The following is a 24,223-nucleotide window of genomic DNA, read 5'->3' on the forward strand; positions in this document are numbered from 1 at the left end:
TTGAGCCCCCCCCCCTATCCTCAGATGAAAGTGTATTGTTGTTGTTGTGAAACAACAATTACATATAAAAATGGGACAAACATTGAACGCTCATTGCAGTGCTTATGATTTCTTTACCTGTATTATCCCCACACGAAGAAAACATTGAAAGATGGATCCAAAGTGATTAAACTGATCCCCCCCCATTCGAGGTAGCTTTGGAAATAAAAGGCCAGATGCATTCCATTTCTCCACTCTTTCCCAGGGAGGGATGCAAGGCAGACAAGCAGCACCAGCTATTGTCTCCTAAAGCCCTGCATATCTGCCAGAGTACCCCACTGGCAGCGGCTGACTGGATTCCATGCCTGTGACAAGCGAGTGACAGATCGTCGCAGAGGGTGTGTGTGTGTATGTGTGGGGGTGGGGGGGGATCTGTCCATAGAATAATATAGCATGACATTGTCTCTGAAGAATGCATCTCGTGCTCGTACGGCAAAAGCAGCCTGGTTTCATTACAGCATACCGTCTCAGTGACATCCGCTGAGTTAGGGTTATGGATTGGAGGGGTCAGGGTCTATGCAAGGACGTACAAGGCAGGAAAACAACCAGGATATCACTATTGCAACTAATTACCAACGCAGATGATGACTTTCGGATGAAGCACACATCAACATTAAGGAAAACGTGCAATTTAAACCCACGACGATCTCCCTGTGAGGTGACAGCAGCCACATCCACCAAGGAATCAATCAATAAGCCATCAGATTCATTACAGTCAATTATTTTTCATTTCCTTTAACCCTCAACCATTTGTGCTTTACTCTGACATTTTGGGAAATAAGGCTGCTTGCTTTCTCACCGGGGGTTAGATGAGAAGATCGATTATCAATTTCATCTCCGGGTGTTCGGTGGAGATGAAAGATGCGTTTAGCCTGGCTTATCATAAAGTCTGCAAGCAGGGAGAGACGGCACAGAGGCTGCACGATAACAACTCACATTTTTAACGTGTTGGACTGCAACGTACGATTATTTTCATTATGGATTAATCCGACATTATTTTCTCAATAAATCGATTAATGGTTGAGTCGTTAAAAAATGTCCATAGAAGTTTAATATAATATAAAAAGAAGAAAAGCAACAAATGTTCACATTTGAGGCGGTACATTTTTGTTCTAAGGACCAGTGTGTAGGATTTGCTGCCATATAGCAGTGAGGCTACAGAATGGATCAAACTGAAACTTCTGCCATGTGTGTAGCGTGTTGGACAACTACGGTGGCCTATGCAAAAACTCGAAAATGGGCTTATCTACAGTGAGTGTTTGGTTTGTCCAATCTGGGCTACTGTAGTAACATGGCGGCGTATCTAGATAAACGGCTCATTCTAACGTAATAAGAACACAGGGAATTCATATGTCCAGGTCATTAAAGACAGCATACTTATTCATATTGTATTCCATTTCTGCCAATAAATTCCTCTAAACACCATTCCTTTAAAAATGACTGTGAAATAAAATGATTACACAATTGTCGCTGATTGATTTTCTGTCTTGACTAATTGACCAATCCATTTGTCAGTGATCTGATTTTTCCAATTTCAATTTTACATGTTGTATATTGACACATGAAATGATGATGATGTGTTTTGAACAATTAGATTATGTATTCGATTTCATTTTTTTACTAATAGTCCATGGGCTCACTAAAGTGGAAGTGCTTTCCAATCTCTGGACAAAGATGTTTGTTGTCTGCGAACACAAGGTCTATTCAGTAGCTGGTTTGGAGCTTTTGATAGTATCAAACTTCTGTTTCCACAGTCAAGAATCAACTTTCAATCTCAATTTTTATGTAAAAATTGAAGAGTGTATTTAGAGCGCTCTAAAGAAAAAGGACTTTTACCATCTGCGATTCCATGACAAGTGGGCATCTCCATCAGCTGAGGAGCTCATACGATCAAAAGCAGCAGAAAAGCCTCTGAATGGACCTTGTGTTGAGGTTGTTTTGTTTGCTTTCGAGTTGTTAGCCGGGCTTATTTTCCCTCGTTTCCTCCTGCCTCCGCCCTTTGTGCCAAGCAACAGGTGCTGCGGGCTAAAAATATAAGGCAGACAGATGAAACTGATATCAAGCCAAAGACAGCAAAAAAGAAAAGCATATTTCCCAAAATGTCAGGATATTCCTTTGAACTGAACAATGACATTCGTTAGGGTTTTGTGCTTCATCCTCGAGTTGCTTCAACAGCATCTGGCTTGCTTTCTATTTGGAGTCAAATGTTCAAAAGTCCATCTGCCAGCTTGTGGCTCTCCAGTTTCCGACTCCCTTCAGACCTGCAGGTGTATAATGCCATTACTGTCTGAAGGGCAGCTTAACAGACACATCAAATCCTGCTTGGCTGATATTTGCATTTTGTTAGCTCTTAATTAGAGACGTATGTCACAAACACTGGCGCCTTTTTCACTGTGAACATGTTTAGCTCCCACGGCAGTCTATGACTGTACGAGCGTCCATATTTAGCATGCTAGCTCAGCCATACACATTGTCCAGTTATCCTGATTACTATCTGATCCTTTGCAATAGTATAGCATGCAGCAGGTGAAGGATGGCAACAGAGCCCCTGTGCAACCAAAATGTATTTTTTAAGAATCCTCTAGGTGTCTTATAACCATTTTTTTGACTGATATACCAGGATCACATAAGTTACATCAGCCCATATATGACTACAAATTTCTCCAGCTTTGTCAAGATAGCAAATAAAACGCTCAATCTTGCCCATTCCTTTAGTTTTAACAAAGCTAAAATTACAAACGTGTACCTAATTGATGTGTCTTACTGGTTAAAAAAAATCATAGTGTTTGTCAACTGAACATAAATGAAAATCATAGACTGGATATAAAAAGTGGACGTAGTCACAGTGACTTCACCCATTGGTGAGTGAACCACGGTTTTCAATCCTCGAGTTCGGCGTTTTGGCCTTCGCCATCTTGGTTTTGTTTTGCAACCACAAGTGACACGAGAGAGCTAAGTACAACTGAACGCTGAATAAGACATTTTTAGGTGACCAAAGATTTTACAATTAACTGAAATGAACTGAAAACACACTGTGACAGGGTTAATATTCTAAATCTAAAAACACGGACAACTCCCAGACCGGACAACAAGATAGCAAGATAGCAAGATCACAAGATAGCCCCGCCCTAAATCATACCCTGCTTTACGGCCTATTTGACTCTAAATGGATCATAATTTACTAAATGAACATCATGCTGTATTGAAGAATACTTGGAACTAGAGATTGAGACCATAAACCCATGTTTACAATGTTTACTGAGGGAATAAATCAAGAGAGAAGTAGGGTAATTTTCCCATTGACTTCTATTCAAGACTTCTTTTTGCAACCAGAGGAGTCGCCCCTGATGGCCATTAGAGAGAATACAAGTTTATGACACTTCCCTATTGGCTTCACTTTTCAGACCTGGAGGTTGCCGCCTGATAAAAATAATCTTGTTCTTGTATAGAAAAGAAAGTGAGCTAAATATTAACAGTATCAGTAAACATTGACTTTAGTTTGTGTAGTATTTATATGTCTATAAAAAACCTTAAAACTAGTTTGGGTCATAGCAAGATGTCTTTGAAATACTACAATTGGATCATGGATTACCCCTTTAAACAGTGGAAAGAACAGCGCCATCAGAGCGACTCACCATGTTGAGTTTGAGCTCCATGTTGAGGACTCCTCCACTGTCCAAAACGGGCATCAGGTTGATGGCGAACACGGCTGCCCTGTCCGGTGGGATGGATATGTTTGGACCGAAGAATACGTAGAAGTGCACGGAGAAGGTGTCCAGCTCATTGCGCAGAGTCGGGCGGATGGGCCAGCACTTGTTGGTGTCGGCCGCGGGGGCGAGGTAAACAACGCCGTCCTCCGAGGTGCGCAGGAGACTGGCGTTCTGCGACAGGCTGGGCAGGGAGGCCACCGACAGCGTCTCAGACAGGGAGAAGCCCATCGCCGTCCCGAAAGACTGAGGCATGTTCATGGAGGAGCCGGGCTGTGCTTGGTCCTCGGACAAATTGGACTTGGAGCAATCTAGCCGGAGGAGGAAGACATCACATTCACAAAGGAAATCAATCAAACTGGTTCCAGTATGATGGATTTTTCACTGGCTTCCTGCTTTTTAAAAAAATACACCTTGTTTTATACAAGAATCCCCATCAGGAAGTCCAACAACCAATCCCTGCCATGTCTCAAACAAACAGGCAATAACCAAGAACAGTTATTCTACTTGCGTTGTTATGCGCGCTAACTAAGCAACCGGGGCTTTTGCAAATGTTTGAAATGATCCCCTTCGGCTGGTTTCCACAATGTAAACAGCGAGGTATTTTCGGCGCCGTACACTGCTTTTTAATGAGACAAAGATTTGCAGTAATTGCAAACAGTATGCTCTCACTCAACACAAAGCAACCCTGCAAAAAATTATCATTGATGGCAACTGGCAAAGCACCATCGCATACCGCCGATCCCCAAGGGGAGAGGATTTCAAAGGCTTCTGTAGCCTTGTTCGTACACAGGGTTGTCTCTGAAAGGGTTTGAAGTGTTTCTGATGTCCGCTCAGGCAGCTGAAGAACTCACAAAAAAATGACTGAAATACCAAATACTGCTGGCTCAAGGCAATTGGAACTCTGGTAGAGACACGAGAAAATCAGTGTAAAATCAGCTAAGACCCAAACGTACAGTGTATGTTTATGTATGCGTGGGTGGGTGGGAGCGGAGGGGCTGTGTAAACATTCATAAAATTCATAATCCAAAGAACTGGCTTCCTTTTGGCTTTCCTATCTAGGGTAACACTCTCTTCGGTTCCCAATCATCTATTGAGGGCAACATACCTGCAGTGACAATACTGCCTGAACGACAGTAATCAATAATAAAGTGAAACCGCTTCCTGTCTAGCCACAGCGACGTCTGGGAATGGGACTGAATTTTGGATGAGGGCCCATTTTTTAATGACAATAATCGATAAGAGGGAGAAAGCATGAGAAGGTGAGGACTCCAGATAGTCTTTCTTTCAACCCACCCCCACCCCCACCCACCTCCGAGCCTGAGGTGTTCTTCAATTCAAATTCTACAAAAGGTCAAGTAAGATCTGCCTGGCAGGCAGGGGGGGAGAGAGACAGAGTGTGAATAATTAGTGTCTGCGTTGCCATGGCAACAAAGTGCACGGTACAGTGTCCGACGGAGGGAGGGGGTTGCTACTCAGGGAGAGGACTTCCCACAGATTTGTTAGCCATCCCTGCGGAGTGAGCATTAAAAAAGAATTTTAAAAATACCTCAGCTCTCCTCCTCAACCCCCAAAACAGCATGTAGCACTTAAGCATGTATCTCTGGCTTCTTAGCGATTCCCATATGAATCCCCTCAGTTTGGGCTCCAGTCTTCAGTACAACGAGCCTCTTGATGCTCCGACCGTGTCAAAACAGGTTCAAATTAAATTTGTGCCCAACGTATCTGCGACCTCGAACATGTTTTAAATAACATATTTGCTTTGATTCGAGGACAAAACTGCACTTAAGAGTCAGTTGGGGTTTTTTTTGTGAGCGCCTCTGCAGATCGACAGCCACAATCCTTTTTACTTTGACTGTATAATTTTAGATGTTGGTTATGATCTACTTTGAGCTTTCATTTGGCCTAATTCATGAGTTTTCAGGTTTATAAAAACAAAAATCCCATCATCTTAAATTGTTATTGAATTGAACATCAAAAGCAGCAGGAAGAAAAATGATGAACAACGCTGGAAGCGGACTCAAGAAGGAGAATCTAACACCTCGCCAAACACTTAAATAATTATGTTGTTTGATTGGCAAAACTGGTCAAAATGCTCTCATTTACCAAAGACCGTACACACAAAAACCCGATGAGACAAATTAAACACTGCAAGTATTCATACTCTACTTTTAACAGTAATAAAATAATGAAAAAACAATAAATTTACAACCTACCTAGGATTTTTCTGTTAGCCAGATTAGTGATTGTAAATGAAAGCAATGAGCAGGACAGCCCACTATGATAAAACCATGTTTTTCTGCTTCTTTAGATGTGATATGTTAACGAACCTATGTAGCATATTATTATTAGTAGTATAACTACTGTATACAGACACAGGTCTATACTTGGCCCTTGCTGTAATAATTAATGACTGTAAATGGTCAAATAATTTGACTGAAATATTTATATTGGGGTGCCAGCAACCTTGTCGAAGGAAAAGGGCAAAGGTTCCATTAAGTTTGAGTAGAATAATTGAGTCTGTCATGTTTCAAAGACTTTCAAAGATGAGGTAAATCTCAGAGTCTTTTTAGTTGGGTGTCTGACTTTTTCTAATAAAAAAGAAAGAATTCATATTGCAAGACCGAAATAAAACGCATAAGAATTAAGAAAAAAAAGGACTCATTAATCACATTCTGCGCGTGAAACCCACTCACCGGTGACCTGCACCCCGATGCGGAAGTAGACGTTGCAGTTGCTCGGGTATCTCTCCACCAGGATGTAGTACCATTGTTCCCAGGCTGGGACGAGGGTGTCTAATTCACAAGGGTTCACGTCCCTGCAGTCGAGGGCACTCGAGTTGTGCACCGGCGGTGCCCGCGCTCTTATCTTCAGCACCACGGGACAACTGTCGCTGCTCTTGTTCCTGGTGCTGCAGTTTACCAGCTGGACCTTCACCTTTGATATATAATTGGGGATGAACACTCTGTGCACACGCACAGACACACACACACACACACACACACACACACGTGTTTCAGGGTGAAATAACAACAACCTTGGCTATACAAGGCCAACAGACAGCAAAATGTAGAGCAGCACTGTGTATGAAATGTATCCAAACTAGAAAATGCATTTCCTGCTGAAAATGCGTTGGAATGCTGAAAGCTGAAATTAATTGTAAAAAAATTGCTGAAAATTGAGAAATGGGAGACTACCCGTCTGAAAAATGTTGAAGCCCGAAAGCATTTAAACTGCACTGCTGAAAACCCTTCTAGTTGAAATGTCTAACTATGGTGTCTGTAGCTGAAAGTATGAGAAGAAGAAGGCTTTGAAAGTTGAAGAAGTTTAACAGGATTTGAAGATTTTCTCCATAGAGATCCCTTTCAAAAGAAAATTGCAAATAGCTTAATATTTCAAAGAATTTAAAGATTACAAATATGAAAATTAATTTCACCCCTCTCCTGAAAGAGCTGAACATTTAGATATTCGAACGGTTTCTGTAGCTTAAAAAATGTGGAAGGAGTTAAGTAGCAAAATACGTACGGAAGAAATATAAAAGGAAGTTGAATAAAGAGAAACAGTAGGTAGTGATATTTGTTGTAGTAGAAGTTTTAGTTGTAGTAGAAGTATTATTAGCAGTAGAAGTATTAGTAGCATTATAATAAGTACTAGTTGTAGCAGTAGTGATATTTGTAGTAGCAGTAGTAGTTGTAGTTGTAGTAGAAGTATTAGTAATTAGAAGAAGAAGTAGTAGAAGTGGTAGTATCAGTAGTCGTAGTAATAGCTGCAGTAGTGGTCGTAGTATTTAATATGACAGTAGTAGTAGTAGTAGTAGTAATAGTAAAGTCAGTTTTTGAAGTAGCAGTAATAGCAGTAGTAGTAGTACTAGTAGCAGTCGTACTCATAGCTGTAGTAGTATTAGTACTGGTAGTAGCAGCAATAGCAGTAGTAGTAGTAGCAGTTGTAGTATAAGTAATAGTAGTAGTGGTAGTAATAATATTGATGGTAGCAGTAATAGCAGTAGCAGTAGTAGTAATAGTAGCAACAGCAAAAGTTGAAGTAGTAGTAGTAGGAGGAGCAGTAGTAATACTATAAATATTAGCAGCATTCATTATTTCAACAAAAAACAAAAAAGTATGACGAAGTAGAAGGATTTGAAAGTTGAAGAGGATTTGAAAATGTTCTCCATAGAAACCCATTCAAAAATTAAATTGCAAAAAGCTTAATAATTCATAAAGTTTAAAGGTTAGAAATATGAAAAGTCATAGCACATGTGTCCTTAATGAGCTAACATTTTGATAGTTGAACGGTTTCTGTAGCTTAAAAAATGTGGAAGGAGATAAGTAGCAAAAAATGTACGGAAGAAATAGTTGAAGAAGTTGAACTAGAAAATGCATTTCCTGCTGAAAATGCGTTGGAATGCTGAAAGCTGAAATGAATCTCAAAAACATTGCTGAAAATAGATATCCAATTTTTAAAAAATTGCAAAAAGCTTAATAATTCAAAAAGTTGAAAGATTACAAATATGAAGTCATATGTAGCTGAAAGTATGAGAAGAAGGCTTTGAAAGTTGAAGAAGTTTAACAGGATTTGAAGATTTTCTCCATAGAGATCCCATTCAAAAGAAAATTGCAAATAGCTTAATAATTCAAAGAATTTAAAGATTACAAATATGAAAAGTCATATCACCCCTCTCCTGAAAGAGCTGAACATTTTGATATTCGAATGGTTTCTGTGGCTTAAAAAATGTCAGCAGTAGTGATATTTGTAGTAGTAGTAGTAGAAGTTGTAGTTGTAGTAGAAGTATTATTAGCAGTAGAAGTATTAGTAGCATTTGAATAAGTACTAGTTGTAGCAGTAGTGATATTTGTAGTAGCAGTAGTAGTAGAAGTTGTAGTCGAAGTATTAGTAATTAGAAGAAGTAGTAGTATCAGTAGTCGTAGTATTTAATATAACAGTAGTAGTAGTAGAAGAAGTAGTAGCAGTAGTAGTAGTACTAGTAGCAGTCGTACTAATAGCTGTAGTAGTATTAGTACTGGTAGTAGCAGGAATAGCAGTAGTAGCAGTTGTGGTATATGTAATAATAGTAGTGGTAGTGGTAGTAATATCAGTAGTGGTAGTAATAATATTGATGTATCAGTAATAGCAGTAGTAGTAGTAGCAGTAATGGTAGCAACAGCAAAAGTTGCAGTAGAAGTAGTAGCAGTAGTAGTAGTAGTGATACTAGAAATATTAGTAGCAGTAGTAGTAGTTGTCGCAGTATTAGTAAGAGCATTCATTATTTCAACAAAAAAGCCTAATTTTGAGCTTAACGTTTAAATACAGTTAATCCATGAGGCTTTTATTTTGAAAGGGTGGGACTGGGTGGGGGAGAGAGGGGGAGAGGAGACATAATCTTAATGTTTGACACACATAAACAGAGTTTATTAAATGACAGGCTTCATCACAAGCATTTCAGTTAGAATTCACTCTTTGGGGCTTTTATTTTGAAATGGGGTGTGGGCGGGGGGGGGGGGAGAGGAGACATAATCATAATGTTAGATAAACAAACAGGTTATTAAATGACAGGCTTCATCACAAGCATTTAAGTTAGAATTCATTTTGTGGGGCCTTTACTTTAAAATGGGGTGTGTGTGGGGGGGGGGGGGGAGTCCTTAAAATCTCTAAGACCTGAATGACTGTATGAGAGAGAGACACAGACAGAGAGAGAGAGAGAGAGAGAGAGAGAGAGAGAGAGAGAGAGAGAGAGAGAGAGAGAGAGAGAGAGACTGATCTCTCTGGCAATCTTTCTCATTTGGAGATTGTCCTGTTTTATCATTTACAGCTTACATGACTATTGTCCTGCTCTGCCATGTCTTTCCTCGTCTCTCCCTCTTGTGTCGCGGTGTGTGTAAATGTCACTCGAATCAGGAAACTTATCAGAATACCCATATTTGATTGGCTGAGCTGCATCACATATATCTCTAAATCATGTGTGTGCGGCTTTTATTTTAAAATGGGGTGTGTGTGTGTGTGTGTGGTGGGGGGGGGGGGGGGTCCTGTAAAAAAGCTCTAAGACCTGAATGACTGTATGAGAGACACAGAGAGAGAGAGAGAGGAGTGCGTGTGTCTGTGTGTTTATCAACATCACTAATGAGCTTAATCAGAAACACCTGTGTCCTTGCAGCCTTTTCATGGAGATTAAACAGGGAAACACCTCTCAAACAAATCCTCAAAACTCCCATAACCGTAGCTCCTATTGCTCCGATATTAATAAATGAGAGGAAGGATGAGTTGAAGAACAGATCCTGTAAAAATTGTGTCTGTAGTGTAAAGAATGTGGCTGAACTGGCGATTTAGAAATGGGGTCCCGTGTTCTGTGGAAGATGTTTTTGAAGCTAAATTTAACATTGGTCTCTATGGAGCAGAAAGTTGGTTTTCCTCTCAATTACAGGCTTCTGTGTCAAATGTGTAAATCTGCGGGATTCCACAGTCATTTGTCTACGACAAGGACAAGATTAGCTACTTCTACATCCAGAAATTATGCATGAAGAGTGAAGATTGTGGACACAGTGGCAAAAGACAAATGTTTTTTTCACAAGAATCTCAAGCTGCTCTTCACTCTAGCGGTGACATCACGCACTCTAAGCTGCGCAATACACACCCATTATAAAAGCAGAAAAGGGCTGAAAAAATCATAAAAGTTAAACTGCTGCAGTTCAAAAAGTATAAAAGATATCAAAAAGCTGAATAATGCAGCAATAGATCAGGGTTTTCTCAACATTTGAAAGTTAAAATGGTGTCTGTAGCTGAAAGTATGAGGAAGTAGAAGGATTTGAAAGTTGAAGAGGATTTGAACATTTTCTCCATAGAAACCCATTCAAAAAAAAAATTGCAAAAAGCTTAATAATTCATAAAGTTTAAAGGTTAGAAATATGAAAAGTCATAGCACCCCTCTGCTGAAAGAGCTGAACATTTTGATAGTTGAACGGTTTCTGTAGCTTAAAATATGAAGGAGCAGAAGAGTTTCAAAAAGCGTACGGAAGAAATATAATTATAAAAAAAATAAAATAAGGAAGAATAAAGAAACAGGATAACAATAGTTGGAATGCTTAACAGCATTCCAACAATAAAGAAACAGGATAACAATAGTTGGAATGCTTAACAGCATTCCAACAATAAAGAAACAGGATAACAATAGTTGGAATGCTTAACAGCATTCCAACAATAAAGAAACAGGATAACAATAGTTGGAATGCTTAACAGCATTCCAACAATAAAGATTCGAAGAACAATAGTTGGAATGCTTAACAGCATTCCAACAATAAAGAGAAACAGGATAACAATTGTTAATTGTTGGAATGCTTAACAGCATTCCAACAATTATTGTTTATTAGGGAAAAAACTTGATTAAAAAAAAAAAAAAAAAAAATCCTAGAAGAGAGCAGCATGTCTTTGCCATTGCAGTTTTAATTTTACTTTTATGGTAATGTGAGACATGCTTGGCTGTTTTTTTAATTACACAAACCCATAGCTCTGCAGTAATGTATTGTGTGAATGTATGGTCTTTTGCCTGTCTCTTTCATAACAATACTGATACTCTGCAAAGACTGGTGCTTTAATAAGTAAAACAAATGAATGAAAAATAAGATTTTCACAGTACAAACAGATCAAAGACTGAAAATACATCAGACAACAAACTTTCTATCTAAATATGCTGTATATTGTTCAAAGAACAAACATTTCAATACCCTTCCAATATTATTAAAGAATTCAAATAATACTGATTCTCCTTCCTTTTGGCACCTTCAGAAGATCACAAACAACAGAGCGTCAACCTATAGAAAATGCATATTCCTCTGCTCACAACTCTTTCAGGTGACTTTTAGAGAAGAGGAAGCAAATAAAGATGCTCAGACTATAAGCACACACTTGGAAATTACATCTTTTTCAAATGAAACATGCAAGATAAGCTCACAGAGAGGAAGAACTCCGGGAGGTAGACTGTGCACAAATAAAAGTGAATTTTTCACTGAGACTGTCCACGGTTATGGACTTCATTTTTTTTTAAAGCCAACCCATCCTGACACTTTGGTCTGGAAGACTTACTTATAGAGTGCAGATCTGTTATGGATGGGGATCATCTGGTCGATGAAGTATCCAGGATAAAGCACAGAAATCCCAATCAGCCTCTGGACGATGAGCTGAGGTTGGAACAGATACTGGCATTCTTCGGACAAACCCTGCAAAGACAACACAGCAGCGGTTTAACCAGGGCGCTTTAGCGCTTAACTCACCGATGTTTCTTAAAAGCTGCTAAGGAGGGGATTTATCATGCGAGGTGGTGTGTATAAAGCCTGTCAGCCTCCTGGATTAATATCACTCTGTCCTCCCTCTGCCTGCCTGCCACACAGTGGAACACACAACCCGCTGTTCCACTCGTGTCGTTCTGAACATTTAACGCTCAACGTGTGTTTCTCTGTGAGATGAGCCGAGCGGACCGATCGACTCGGAGGCCGAGAATCATTTCCCGCGCTGCTGAAAAGTTGTTAAAGGAAATAGATCCTCCTTTTCACACCTGATTCAAAAGGACAGGTGTGAATACCAAATGAGGCCCTTCGTTTGCTGTCAGCCGATCAGTGACCCCGCCTGCTCCAGCCACAATTACCGTGGCATGTCATTAGTCCGGGAGCTGCCGAGGTGACCCTTTGATTTATTACAGCCTGTCAGTTGGACCTGCACATGCATCTTGGAGGGGATGTTGTGTTTTAATTAAGGCTCAACCATTAGGACAGAGGTTTAAAGGGGCCAATGTTTTCACACTATGTTGTGTTTAATATCTTTAAACGTCATGCCAAAATATATACAGCTGTTTGTTTATTTCCCCCAGAATTCTTATCTTTTGGCAGGATGTTAATGAGACAGTTCACCCAAAAATCGAAACTACGTATTTTTCCTCTTAGCTGCAGTGCTATTTATCAGTCCAGATTGTTTTGGTGTGATCTGTCTTGTTTTGGAGATGTCGGCCTTCTCTCCAATATAAAGGGACTACATGGCGCTCGGCTTACGGTGCTCAAAGCGCCAAAAGAAAACCACTTGAAAAACTCAACATCAACGTCTCTTTCCAGAAAGCATGACCCTGTTACTCAAAATAATCCACAGTCCTTGTTGTGAGCTGCTTCCTGTAAGGGCTATTTTCTTTCTACCATTATTTCCTGCATGAAACTGCTATTTGAGAGAAGGATGACATCTCTACGGCCGATATCTCCAAAACAAGGCCACTCATACCAAAACAATCTATATTGATCAAAAGTACAAAAATATGATGTTTTTTTGTATTTCGGGGTGAACTGTCCCTTTAAAGCCTGTAAAACCCTTTTTTTAGGCCATGGAGCACTAAACCCCACTGAAACCTTGACTAATTGCATTACTTTAGCTCTTTCAGTCAGAATGACCCACTGAGACCATGAACTGTTAGGGAACACTCTGGGGTATACGCCGAGCTTCCACTTTATTAGGTACACCTGAACAATCTAATGCAATCCATCGCAATAGTGCCGCAGTAAATGCAACATTTACGAGCTTATGTGCAGCTTTATTAAACTCTGCGGCCATTTTAAAGTCTGCAGTTAGCGCTCGTTGTTGCATTGCATTGCAATATATTGAGTTTGTTATGTATTGAATACGCCCGTTATAATGAGACAGAGAGGAATACCTTTCATTATCATTTTAAGGCTCACATAGGAAGGATTTATTGCAGGAACAAGCTATTAGATTCTATCAGCTAAGATTGCTTAGAGTGTTTGGTCTTTAAATAAAGAATTATACTCATTCATAAAGCATATGACCATTTCAATTAGTAACTAGAAAATGCATTTCCTGCTGAAAATGCGTTGGAATGCTGAAAGCTGAAATGAATCTCAAAAACATTGCTGAAAATAGATATCCAATTTAAAAAAAATTGCAAAAAGCTTAATAATTCAAAAAGTTGAAAGATTACAAATATGAAGTCATATGTAGCTGAAAGTATGAGAAGAAGAAGGCTTTGAAAGTTGAAGAAGTTTAACAGGATTTGAAGATTTTCTCCATAGAGATCCCATTCAAAAGAAAATTGCAAATAGCTTAATATTTCAAAGAATTTAAAGATTACAAATATGAAAAGTCATATCACCCCTCTCCTGAAAGAGCTGAACATTTTGATATTCGAATGGTTTCTGTGGCTTAAAAAATGTCAGCAGTAGTGATATTTGTAGTAGTAGTACTAGAAGTTGTAGATGTAGTAGAAGTATCATTAGTAGTAGAAGTATTAGTATTTAGAAGTAGTAGTAGTAATAGCTGTAGTAGTGGTCGTAGTATATAATATAACAGTAGTAGTAATAGTAATGGCAGTATTTGAAAAAGTCTAATTTTGAGCTTAATGTTTACATACAGTTAATCCATGGGGCTTTTATTTTGAAAGGGTGGGGCTGGGTGGGGGGGGGGGAGACATAATCATAATGTTTGACACATAAACAGAGGTTATTAAATGACAGGCTTCATCACAAGCATTTCAGTTAGAATTCACTCTGTGGGGCTTTTATTTTGAAGTGGGGGGGGGGGGGGGAGAGATGGACTCATAATGTTAGATAAACACAAACAGGTTATTAAATGTCAGGCTTCATCATAAGCATTTCAGTTAGAAATCATTCTGTGGGGCTTTTATTTTAAAATGGGGTGTGTGTGGGGGGGGGATCCTCTAAAGATCTCTAAGAACCTGAATGACTGTATGAGAGAGACACACAGAGAGAGAGACATACAGAGATAGAGGGAGAGAGACATACAGAGAGAGAGAGAGAGGAGTGTGTGTGTGTGTGTCTGTGAGTCTGTGTGTTTATCAACATCACTAATTAGCTTGATCAGAAACACCTGTGTCCTTGCAGCCTTTTCATGGAGATTAAACAGGGAAACACCTCTCAAACAAATCCTCAAAACTCCCATAACCGTAGCTCCTATTGCTCCGATATTAATAAATGAGAGGAAGGATGAGTTGAAGAACAGATCCTGTAAAAATTGTGTCTGTAGTGTAAAAAATGTGGCTGAACTGGCGATTTAGAAATGGGGGTACCGTGTTCTGTGGAAGATGTTTTTGAAGCAAAATTTAACATTGGTCTCTATGGAGCAGAAAGTTGGTTTTCCTCTCAATTACAGGCTTCTGTGTCAAATGTGTAAATCTGTGGGATTCCACAGTCATTTGTCTACGACAAGGACAAGATTAGCTACTTCTACATCCAGAAATGATGCATGAAGAGTGAAGATTGTGGACACAGTGGCAAAAGACAAATGTTTTTTTCACAAGAATCTCAAGCTGCTCTTCACTCTAGCGGTGACATCACGCACTCTAAGCTGCGCAATACACACCCATTATAAAAGCAGAAAAGGAGTGAAACAATCATAAAAGTTAAACTGCTGCAGTTCAAAAAGTATAAAAGATATCAAAAAGCTGAATAAGGTGGCAATAGATCAGGGTTTTCTCAACATTTTAAAGTTTAAATGGTGTCTGTAGCTGAAAGTATGAGGAAGTAGAAGGATTTGAAAGTTGAAGAGGATTTGAACATTTTCTCCATAGAAACCCATTCAAAAAAAAAAATGCAAAAAGCTTAATAATTCATAAAGTTTAAAGGTTATGAATATGAAAAGTCATAGCACACATGAGCTGAAAGAGCTGAACATTTTGATATTTGAACGGTTTCTGTAGCTTAAAAAATGTGGAAGGAGATAGATAGCAAAAAGCGTACGGAAGAAATAGTTGAACTAGAAAATGCATTTCCTGCTGAAAATGCGTTGGAATGCTAAAAGCTGAAATGAATCTCAAAAACATTGCTGAAAATAGATATCCAATTTTAAAAAAAATTGCAAAAAGCTTAATAATTCAAAAAGTTGAAAGATTACAAATATGAAGCCATATGTAGCTGAAAGTATGAGAAGAAGGCTTTGAAAGTTGAAGAAGTTTAACAGGATTTGAAGATTTTCTCCATAGAGATCCCATTCAAAAGAAAATTGCAAATAGCTTAATATTTCAAAAAGTTAAAAGATTACAAATATGAAAAGTCAAAGCACCCCTCTGCTGAAAGAGCTGAACATTTTGATATTCGAACGGTTTCTGTGACTTAAAAAATGTCAGCAGTAGTGATATTTGTAGTATTAGTAGTACTAGAAGTTGTAGTTGTAGTAGAAGTATCATTAGTAGTAGAAGTGTTAGTATTTAGAAGAAGTAGTAGTATCGGTAGTAGTAGTAATAGCTGTAGTAGTGGTCGTAGTATTTAATATAACAGTAGTAGTATAAGTAGTAGTAGTAGTAATAGTAATGGCAGTATTTGAAGTAGCAGTAATAGCAGTAGTAGTAGTACTAGTAGCAGTCGTACTAATAGCTGTAGTAGTATTAGTACTGGTAGTAGCATGAATAGCAGTTGTAGTATAAGTAATAGTAGTAGTGGTAGTAATAGCAGTAGTGGTAGTAATAATATTGATGGTAGCAGTAATAGCAGTAGTAATCGTAGCAACAGCAAAAGTTGTAGTAGAAGTAGTAGTAGTAGTAGTAGCAGCAGTAGTAGTAATACTAGAAATATTAGCAGCAATAGTAGTAGTTGTCGCAGTATTAGTAAGAGCATTCATTACTTCAACAAAAAAGCCTAATTTTCAGCTTAATGTTTAAATACAGTTAATCCATGAGGCTTTTATTTTGAATGGGTGGGGGAGAGAGGGGGAGAGGAGACATAATCATAATGTTTGACACATAAACAGAGGTTATTAAATGACAGGCTTCATCACAAGCATTTCAGTTATATTTCACTCTGTGGGGCTTTTATTTTGAAATGGGGTGTGGGGGGGAGAAGGGGAGAGGAGATGGACTCATATTGTTAGATTAACACAAACAGGTTATTAAATGACAGGCTTCATCACAAGCATTTCAGTTAGAATTCACTCTGTGGGGCTTTTATTTTGAAATGGGGTGTGGGGGGGGGGGGAAGGGGAGAGGAGATGGACTCATAGTGTTAGATAAACACAAACAGGTTATTAAATGACAGGCTTCATCACAAGCATTTCAGTTAGAATTCACTCTTCGGGGCTTTTATTTTGAAATGGGGTGTGGGCGGGGGGAGAGGAGACATAATCATAATGTTAGATAAACATATAAACATAAAAAGGTTATTAAATGACAGGCTTCATCACAAGCATTTCAGTTAGAATTCACTCTTTGGGGCTTTTATTTTGAAATGGGGTGTGGGCGGGGGGGGGGGAGAGGAGACATAATCATAATGTTAGATAAACAAACAGGTTATTAAATGACAGGCTTCATCACAAGCATTTAAGTTAGAATTCATTTTGTGGGGCCTTTACTTTAAAATGGGGTGTGTGTGGGGGGGGGGGGGGGGGGGAGTCCTTAAAATCTCTAAGACCTGAATGACTGTATGAGAGAGAGACACAGACAGAGAGAGAGAGCGAGCGAGAGAGAGAGAGAGACTCTGATCTCTCTGGCAATCTTTCTCATTTGGAGATTGTCCTGTTTTATCATTTACAGCTTACATGACTATTGTCCTGCTCTGCCATGTCTTTCCTCGTCTCTCCCTCTTGTGTCGCGGTGTGTGTTTATCTCCTTCGAATCAGGAAACTTATCAGAATACCCATATTTGATTGGCTGAGCTGCATCACGTATATCTCTAAATCATGTGTGTGCGGCTTTTATTTTAAAATGGGGTGTGTGTGTGTGTGGGGGGGGGAGGGTCCTGTAAAAAAAGCTCTAAGACCTGAATGACTGTATGAGACAGAGAGAGAGAGAGAGAGAGAGAGAGAGAGAGAGAGAGAGAGAGAGAGAGAGAGAGAGAGAGAGAGAGAGAGAGAGAGAGAGGAGCGCATGTGTGTCTGTGAGTCTGTGTGTTTATCAACATCACTAATGAGCTTCATCAGAAACACCTGTGTCCTTGCAGCCTTTTCATGGAGATTAAACAGGGAAACACCTCTCAAACAAATCCTCAAAACTCCCATAACCGTAGCTCCTATTGCTCCGATATTAATAAATGAGAGGAAGGATGAGTTGAAGAACAGATCCTGTAAAAATTGTGTCCGTAGTGTAAAAAATGTGGCTGAACTGGCGATTTAGAAATGGGGTACCGTGTTCTGTGGAAGATGTTTTTGAAGCAAAATTTAACATTGGTCTCTATGGAGCAGAAAGTTGGTTTTCCTCTCAATTACAGGCTTCTGTGTCAAATGTGTAAATCTGTGGGATTCCACAGTTATTTGTCTACGACAAGGACAAGATTAGCTACTTCTACATCCAGAAATTATGCATGAAGAGTGAAGATTGTGGACACAGTGGCAAAAGACAAATGTTTTTTTCACAAGAATCTCAAGCTGCTCTTCACTCTAGCGGTGACATCACGCACTCTAAAAGCAGAAAAGGGCTGAAAAAATCATAAAAGTTAAACTGCTGCAGTTCAAAAAGTATAAAAGATATCAAAAAGCTGAATAATGCGGCAATAGATCAGGGTTTTCTCAACATTTGAAAGTTGAAATGGTGTCTGTAGCTGAAAGTATGAGGAAGTAGAAGGATTTGAAAGTTGAAGAGGATTTGAACATTTTCTCCATTGAAACCCATTCAAAAACAAAATGTGCAAAAAGCTTAATAATTCATAAAGTTTAAAGGTTAGAAATATGAAAATTCATAGCACCCCTCTACTGAAAGAGCTGAACATTTTGATAGTTGAACGGTTTCTGTAGCTTAAAAAATGTGGAAGGAGATAAGTAGCAAAAAGCGTACGGAAGAAATAGAAGAAGTTGAAGAAGTTGAACTAGAAAATGCATTTCCTGCTGAAAATGCGTTGGAATGCTGAAAGCTGAAATGAATCTCAAAAACATTGCTGAAAATAGATATCCAATGTTAAAAAAATTGCAAAAAGCTTAATAATTCAAAAAGTTGAAAGATTACAAATATGAAGTCATATGTAGCTGAAAGTATGAGAAGAAGGCTTTGAAAGTTGAAGAAGTTTAACAGGATTTGAAGATGTTCTCCATAGAGATCCCATTCAAAAGAAAATTGCAAATAGCTTAATATTTCAAAGAATTTAATGATTACAAATATGAAAATTCATATCACCCCTCTCCTGAAAGAGCTGAATATTTTGATTTTCGAACAGTTTCTGTGGCTTAAAAAATGTCAACAGTAGTGATATTTGTAGTAGTACTAGAAGTTGTAGTTGTAGTAGAAGTATTATTAGTAGTAGAAGTATTACTGGCATTAGAATAAGTACTAGTAGTAGCAGTAGTGATATTTGTAGGAGTAGTATTAGTAGAAGTTGTAGTTGTAGTAGAAGTATCATTAGTAGTAGAAGTATTAGTAATTAGAAGAAGTAGTAGAAGTAGTAGTATCAGTAGTCATAGTAATAGCTGTAGTAGTGGTCGTAGTATTTAATATAACAGTAGTAGCAGTAGTAATAGTAAATGCAGTATTTGAAGTAGCAGTAATAACAGTAGTAGTAGTACTAGTAGCAGTCGTACTAATAACTGTAGTAGTATTAGTACTGGTAGTAGCAGCAATAGCAGTAGTATTAGTAGCAGTTGTAGTATAAGTAATAGTAGTAGTGGTAGTAATAATATTGATGGTAGCAGTAATAGCAGTAGCAGTAGTAGTAATAGTAGGAACAGCAAAAGTTGAAGTAGTAGTAGTAGTAGGAGCAGTAGTAATACTATAAATATTAGCAGCAGTAGTAGTAGTTGTCGCAGTATTAGTAAGAGCATTCATTATTTCAACAAAAAAGCCTAATTTTGAGCTTAACGTATAGTTAATCCACGAGGCTTTTATTTTGAAAGGGTGGGGCTGGGTGGGGGAGAGAGGGGGAGAGGAGACATAATCGTAATGTTTGACACATAAACAGAGTTTATTAAATGACGGGCTTCACCACAAGCATTTCAGTTAGAATTCACTCTTTGGGGCTTTTATTTTGAAATGGAGTGTGGGCGGGGGGGGGGGGGAGAGGATGCAGAATCATAATGTTAGATAAACATAAACAGGTTATTAAATGACAGGCTTCATCACAAGCATTTCAGTTAGAATTCATTTTGTGGGGCCTTTACTTTAAAATGGGGTGTGTGTGTGGGGGGGGGGGGGGGTCCTCTTAAAATCTCTAAGACCTGAATGACTGTATGAGAGAGAGACAGAGAGAGAGAGAGAGACACACACACACACACACAGAGAGAGAGGGGGAGGAGTGTATCTGCGTGTGCCAGTGCCTCTCTGTGTTTATCAACATCACTAATGAGCTTCATCAGAAACACCTGTGTCCTTGCAGCCTTTTCATGGAGATAAAACAGGGAAACACCTCTCAAACAAATCCTCAAAACTCCCATAACCGTAGCTCCTATTGCTCAGATATTAATAAATGAGAGGAAGGATGAGTTGAAGAACGGATCCTGTAAAAATTGTGTCTGTAGCGTAAAAAATGTGGCTGAACTGGCGATTTAGAAATGGGGTACCGTGTTCTGTGGAAGATGTTTTTGAAGCAAAATTTAACATTGGTCTCTATGGAGCAGAAAGTTGGTTTTCCTCTCAATTACAGGCTTCTGTGTCAAATGTGTAAATCTGTGGGATTCCACAGTCATTTGTCTACGACAAGGACAAGATTAGCTACTTCTACATCCAGAAATTATGCATGAAGAGTGAAGATTGTGGACACAGTGGCAAAATACAAATGTTTTTTTCACAAGAATCTCAAGGTGCTCCTCACTCTAGCGGTGACATCACGCACTCTAAGCTGCGCAATACACACCCATTATAAAGTCAGAAAAGGAGTGAAAAAATCATAAAAGTTAAACTGCTGCAGTTCAAAAAGTATAAAAGATATCAAAAAGCTGAATAATGCGGCAATAGATCAGGGTTTTCTCAACATTTGAAAGTTGAAATGGTGTCTGTAGCTGAAAGTATGAGGAAGTAGAAGGATTTGAAAGTTGAAGAGGATTTGAACATTTTCTCCATTGAAACCCATTCAAAAACAAAATGTGCAAAAAGCTTAATAATTCATAAAGTTTAAAGGTTAGAAATATGAAAATTCATAGCACCCCTCTACTGAAAGAGCTGAACATTTTGATAGTTGAACGGTTTCTGTAGCTTAAAAAATGTGGAAGGAGATAAGTAGCAAAAAGCGTACGGAAGAAATAGAAGAAGTTGAAGAAGTTGAACTAGAAAATGCATTTCCTGCTGAAAATGCGTTGGAATGCTGAAAGCTGAAATGAATCTCAAAAACATTGCTGAAAATAGATATCCAATGTTAAAAAAATTGCAAAAAGCTTAATAATTCAAAAAGTTGAAAGATTACAAATATGAAGTCATATGTAGCTGAAAGTATGAGAAGAAGGCTTTGAAAGTTGAAGAAGTTTAACAGGATTTGAAGATGTTCTCCATAGAGATCCCATTCAAAAGAAAATTGCAAATAGCTTAATATTTCAAAGAATTTAATGATTACAAATATGAAAATTCATATCACCCCTCTCCTGAAAGAGCTGAATATTTTGATTTTCGAACAGTTTCTGTGGCTTAAAAAATGTCAACAGTAGTGATATTTGTAGTAGTACTAGAAGTTGTAGTTGTAGTAGAAGTATTATTAGTAGTAGAAGTATTACTGGCATTAGAATAAGTACTAGTAGTAGCAGTAGTGATATTTGTAGGAGTAGTATTAGTAGAAGTTGTAGTTGTAGTAGAAGTATCATTAGTAGTAGAAGTATTAGTAATTAGAAGAAGTAGTAGAAGTAGTAGTATCAGTAGTCATAGTAATAGCTGTAGTAGTGGTCGTAGTATTTAATATAACAGTAGTAGCAGTAGTAATAGTAAATGCAGTATTTGAAGTAGCAGTAATAACAGTAGTAGTAGTACTAGTAGCAGTCGTACTAATAACTGTAGTAGTATTAGTACTGGTAGTAGCAGCAATAGCAGTAGTATTAGTAGCAGTTGTAGTATAAGTAATAGTAGTAGTGGTAGTAATAATATTGATGGTAGCAGTAATAGCAGTAGCAGTAGTAGTAATAGTAGGAACAGCAAAAGTTGAAGTAGTAGTAGTAGTAGGAGCAGTAGTAATACTATAAATATTAGCAGCAGTAGTAGTAGTTGTCGCAGTATTAGTAAGAGCATTCATTATTTCAACAAAAAAGCCTAATTTTGAGCTTAACGTATAGTTAATCCACGAGGCTTTTATTTTGAAAGGGTGGGGCTGGGTGGGGGAGAGAGGGGGAGAGGAGACATAATCGTAATGTTTGACACATAAACAGAGTTTATTAAATGACGGGCTTCACCACAAGCATTTCAGTTAGAATTCACTCTTTGGGGCTTTTATTTTGAAATGGAGTGTGGGCGGGGGGGGGGGGGGAGAGGATGCAGAATCATAATGTTAGATAAACATAAACAGGTTATTAAATGACAGGCTTCATCACAAGCATTTCAGTTAGAATTCATTTTGTGGGGCCTTTACTTTAAAATGGGGTGTGTGTGTGGGGGGGGGGGGGGGTCCTCTTAAAATCTCTAAGACCTGAATGACTGTATGAGAGAGAGACAGAGAGAGAGAGAGAGACACACACACACACACACAGAGAGAGAGGGGGAGGAGTGTATCTGCGTGTGCCAGTGCCTCTCTGTGTTTATCAACATCACTAATGAGCTTCATCAGAAACACCTGTGTCCTTGCAGCCTTTTCATGGAGATAAAACAGGGAAACACCTCTCAAACAAATCCTCAAAACTCCCATAACCGTAGCTCCTATTGCTCAGATATTAATAAATGAGAGGAAGGATGAGTTGAAGAACGGATCCTGTAAAAATTGTGTCTGTAGCGTAAAAAATGTGGCTGAACTGGCGATTTAGAAATGGGGGTACCGTGTTCTGTGGAAGATGTTTTTGAAGCAAAATTTAACATTGGTCTCTATGGAGCAGAAAGTTGGTTTTCCTCTCAATTACAGGCTTCTGTGTCAAATGTGTAAATCTGTGGGATTCCACAGTCATTTGTCTACGACAAGGACAAGATTAGCTACTTCTACATCCAGAAATTATGCATGAAGAGTGAAGATTGTGGACACAGTGGCAAAATACAAATGTTTTTTTCACAAGAATCTCAAGCTGCTCCTCACTCTAGCGGTGACATCACGCACTCTAAGCTGCGCAATACACACCCATTATAAAGTCAGAAAAGGAGTGAAAAAATCATAAAAGTTAAACTGCTGCAGTTCAAAAAGTATAAAAGATATCAAAAAGCTGAATAATGCAGCAATAGATCAGGGTTTTCTCAACATTTTAAAGTTTAAATGGTGTCTGTAGCTGAAAGTATGAGGAAGTAGAAGGATTTGAAAGTTGAAGAGGATTTGAACATTTTCTCCATTGAAACCCATTCAAAAACAAAATTGCAAAAAGCTTAATAATTCATAAAGTTTAAAGGTTAGAAATATGAAAAGTCATAGCACCCCTCTGCTGAAAGAGCTGAACATTTTGATAGTTGAACGGTTTCTGTAGCTTAAAATATGAAGGAGCAGAAGAGTTTCAAAAAGTGTACGGAAGAAATATAATATAAGGAAGAACTAGAAAATGCATTTCCTGCTGAAAATGCGTTGGAATGCTGAAAGCTGAAATGAATCTCAAAAACATTGCTGAAAATAGATATCCAATTTAAAAAAAATTGCAAAAAGCTTAATAATTCAAAAAGTTGAAAGATTACAAATATGAAGTCATATGTAGCTGAAAGTATGAGAAGAAGAAGGCTTTGAAAGTTGAAGAAGTTTAACAGGATTTGAAGATTTTCTCCATAGAGATCCCATTCAAAAGAAAATTGCAAATAGCTTAATATTTCAAAGAATTTAAAGATTACAAATATGAAAATTCATATCACCCCTCTCCCGAAAGAGCTGAATATTTTGATTTTTGAACGGTTTCTGTGGCTTAAAAAATGTCAACAGTAGTGATATTTGTAGTAGTACTAGAAGTTGTAGTTGTAGTAGAAGTATTATTAGTAGTAGAAGTATTACTGGCATTAGAATAAGTACTAGTTAACGTTTAAATAGTTAATCCATGAGGCTTTTATTTTGAAAGGGTGGGACTGGGTGGGGGAGAGGGGGAGGAGACAGAATCAGAAAGTATGAAACACACATACAGAGGTTATTAAATGACAGGCTTCATCACAAGCATTCCAGTTAGAATTCACTCTGTGGGGCTTTTATTTTGAAATGGGGTGTGGGGGGGGGGGGGGGGGGGGGGGGGGGGGGATGGACTTATAATGTTAGATAAACACAAGCAGGTTATTAAATGTCAGGCTTCATCATAAGCATTTCAGTTAGAATTCATTCTGTGGGGCTTTTATTTTAAAATGGAGTGGGGGGAGGGGAGTCCTGTAAAAAGCTGTAAGACCTGAATGACTATGAGAGACACTCACAGAGAGAGAGACATACAGAGATAGAGGGAGAGAGACATACAGAGAGAGAGAGAGAGAGAGAGAGAGGAGTGCGTGTGTCTGT

The 24,223-nt window shown here is 38.4% G+C and overlaps 1 protein-coding gene across 1 annotated transcript in view; it reads right to left on the reverse strand.

The window, feature by feature from the left end:
• Positions 1 to 24,223, reverse strand: part of tmem8b (transmembrane protein 8B) — a 60,430-nt gene that overhangs the window by 26,520 nt on the left and 9,687 nt on the right. The window contains exons 4-6 of the mRNA XM_076099619.1: positions 11,817 to 11,950; positions 6,443 to 6,711; positions 3,675 to 4,057 (exon numbers count right to left, since the gene is read on the reverse strand). Coding sequence (XP_075955734.1) covers positions 3,675 to 4,057; positions 6,443 to 6,711; positions 11,817 to 11,950 — 786 coding nt within the window. The remainder of the gene's footprint in view (positions 1 to 3,674; positions 4,058 to 6,442; positions 6,712 to 11,816; positions 11,951 to 24,223) is intronic.

This window comes from Anarhichas minor, unplaced genomic scaffold (assembly GCF_050575085.1).
Source record: "Anarhichas minor isolate MPS153535 unplaced genomic scaffold, ASM5057508v1 ptg000025l, whole genome shotgun sequence".
NCBI lineage: Eukaryota > Metazoa > Chordata > Actinopteri > Perciformes > Anarhichadidae > Anarhichas > Anarhichas minor.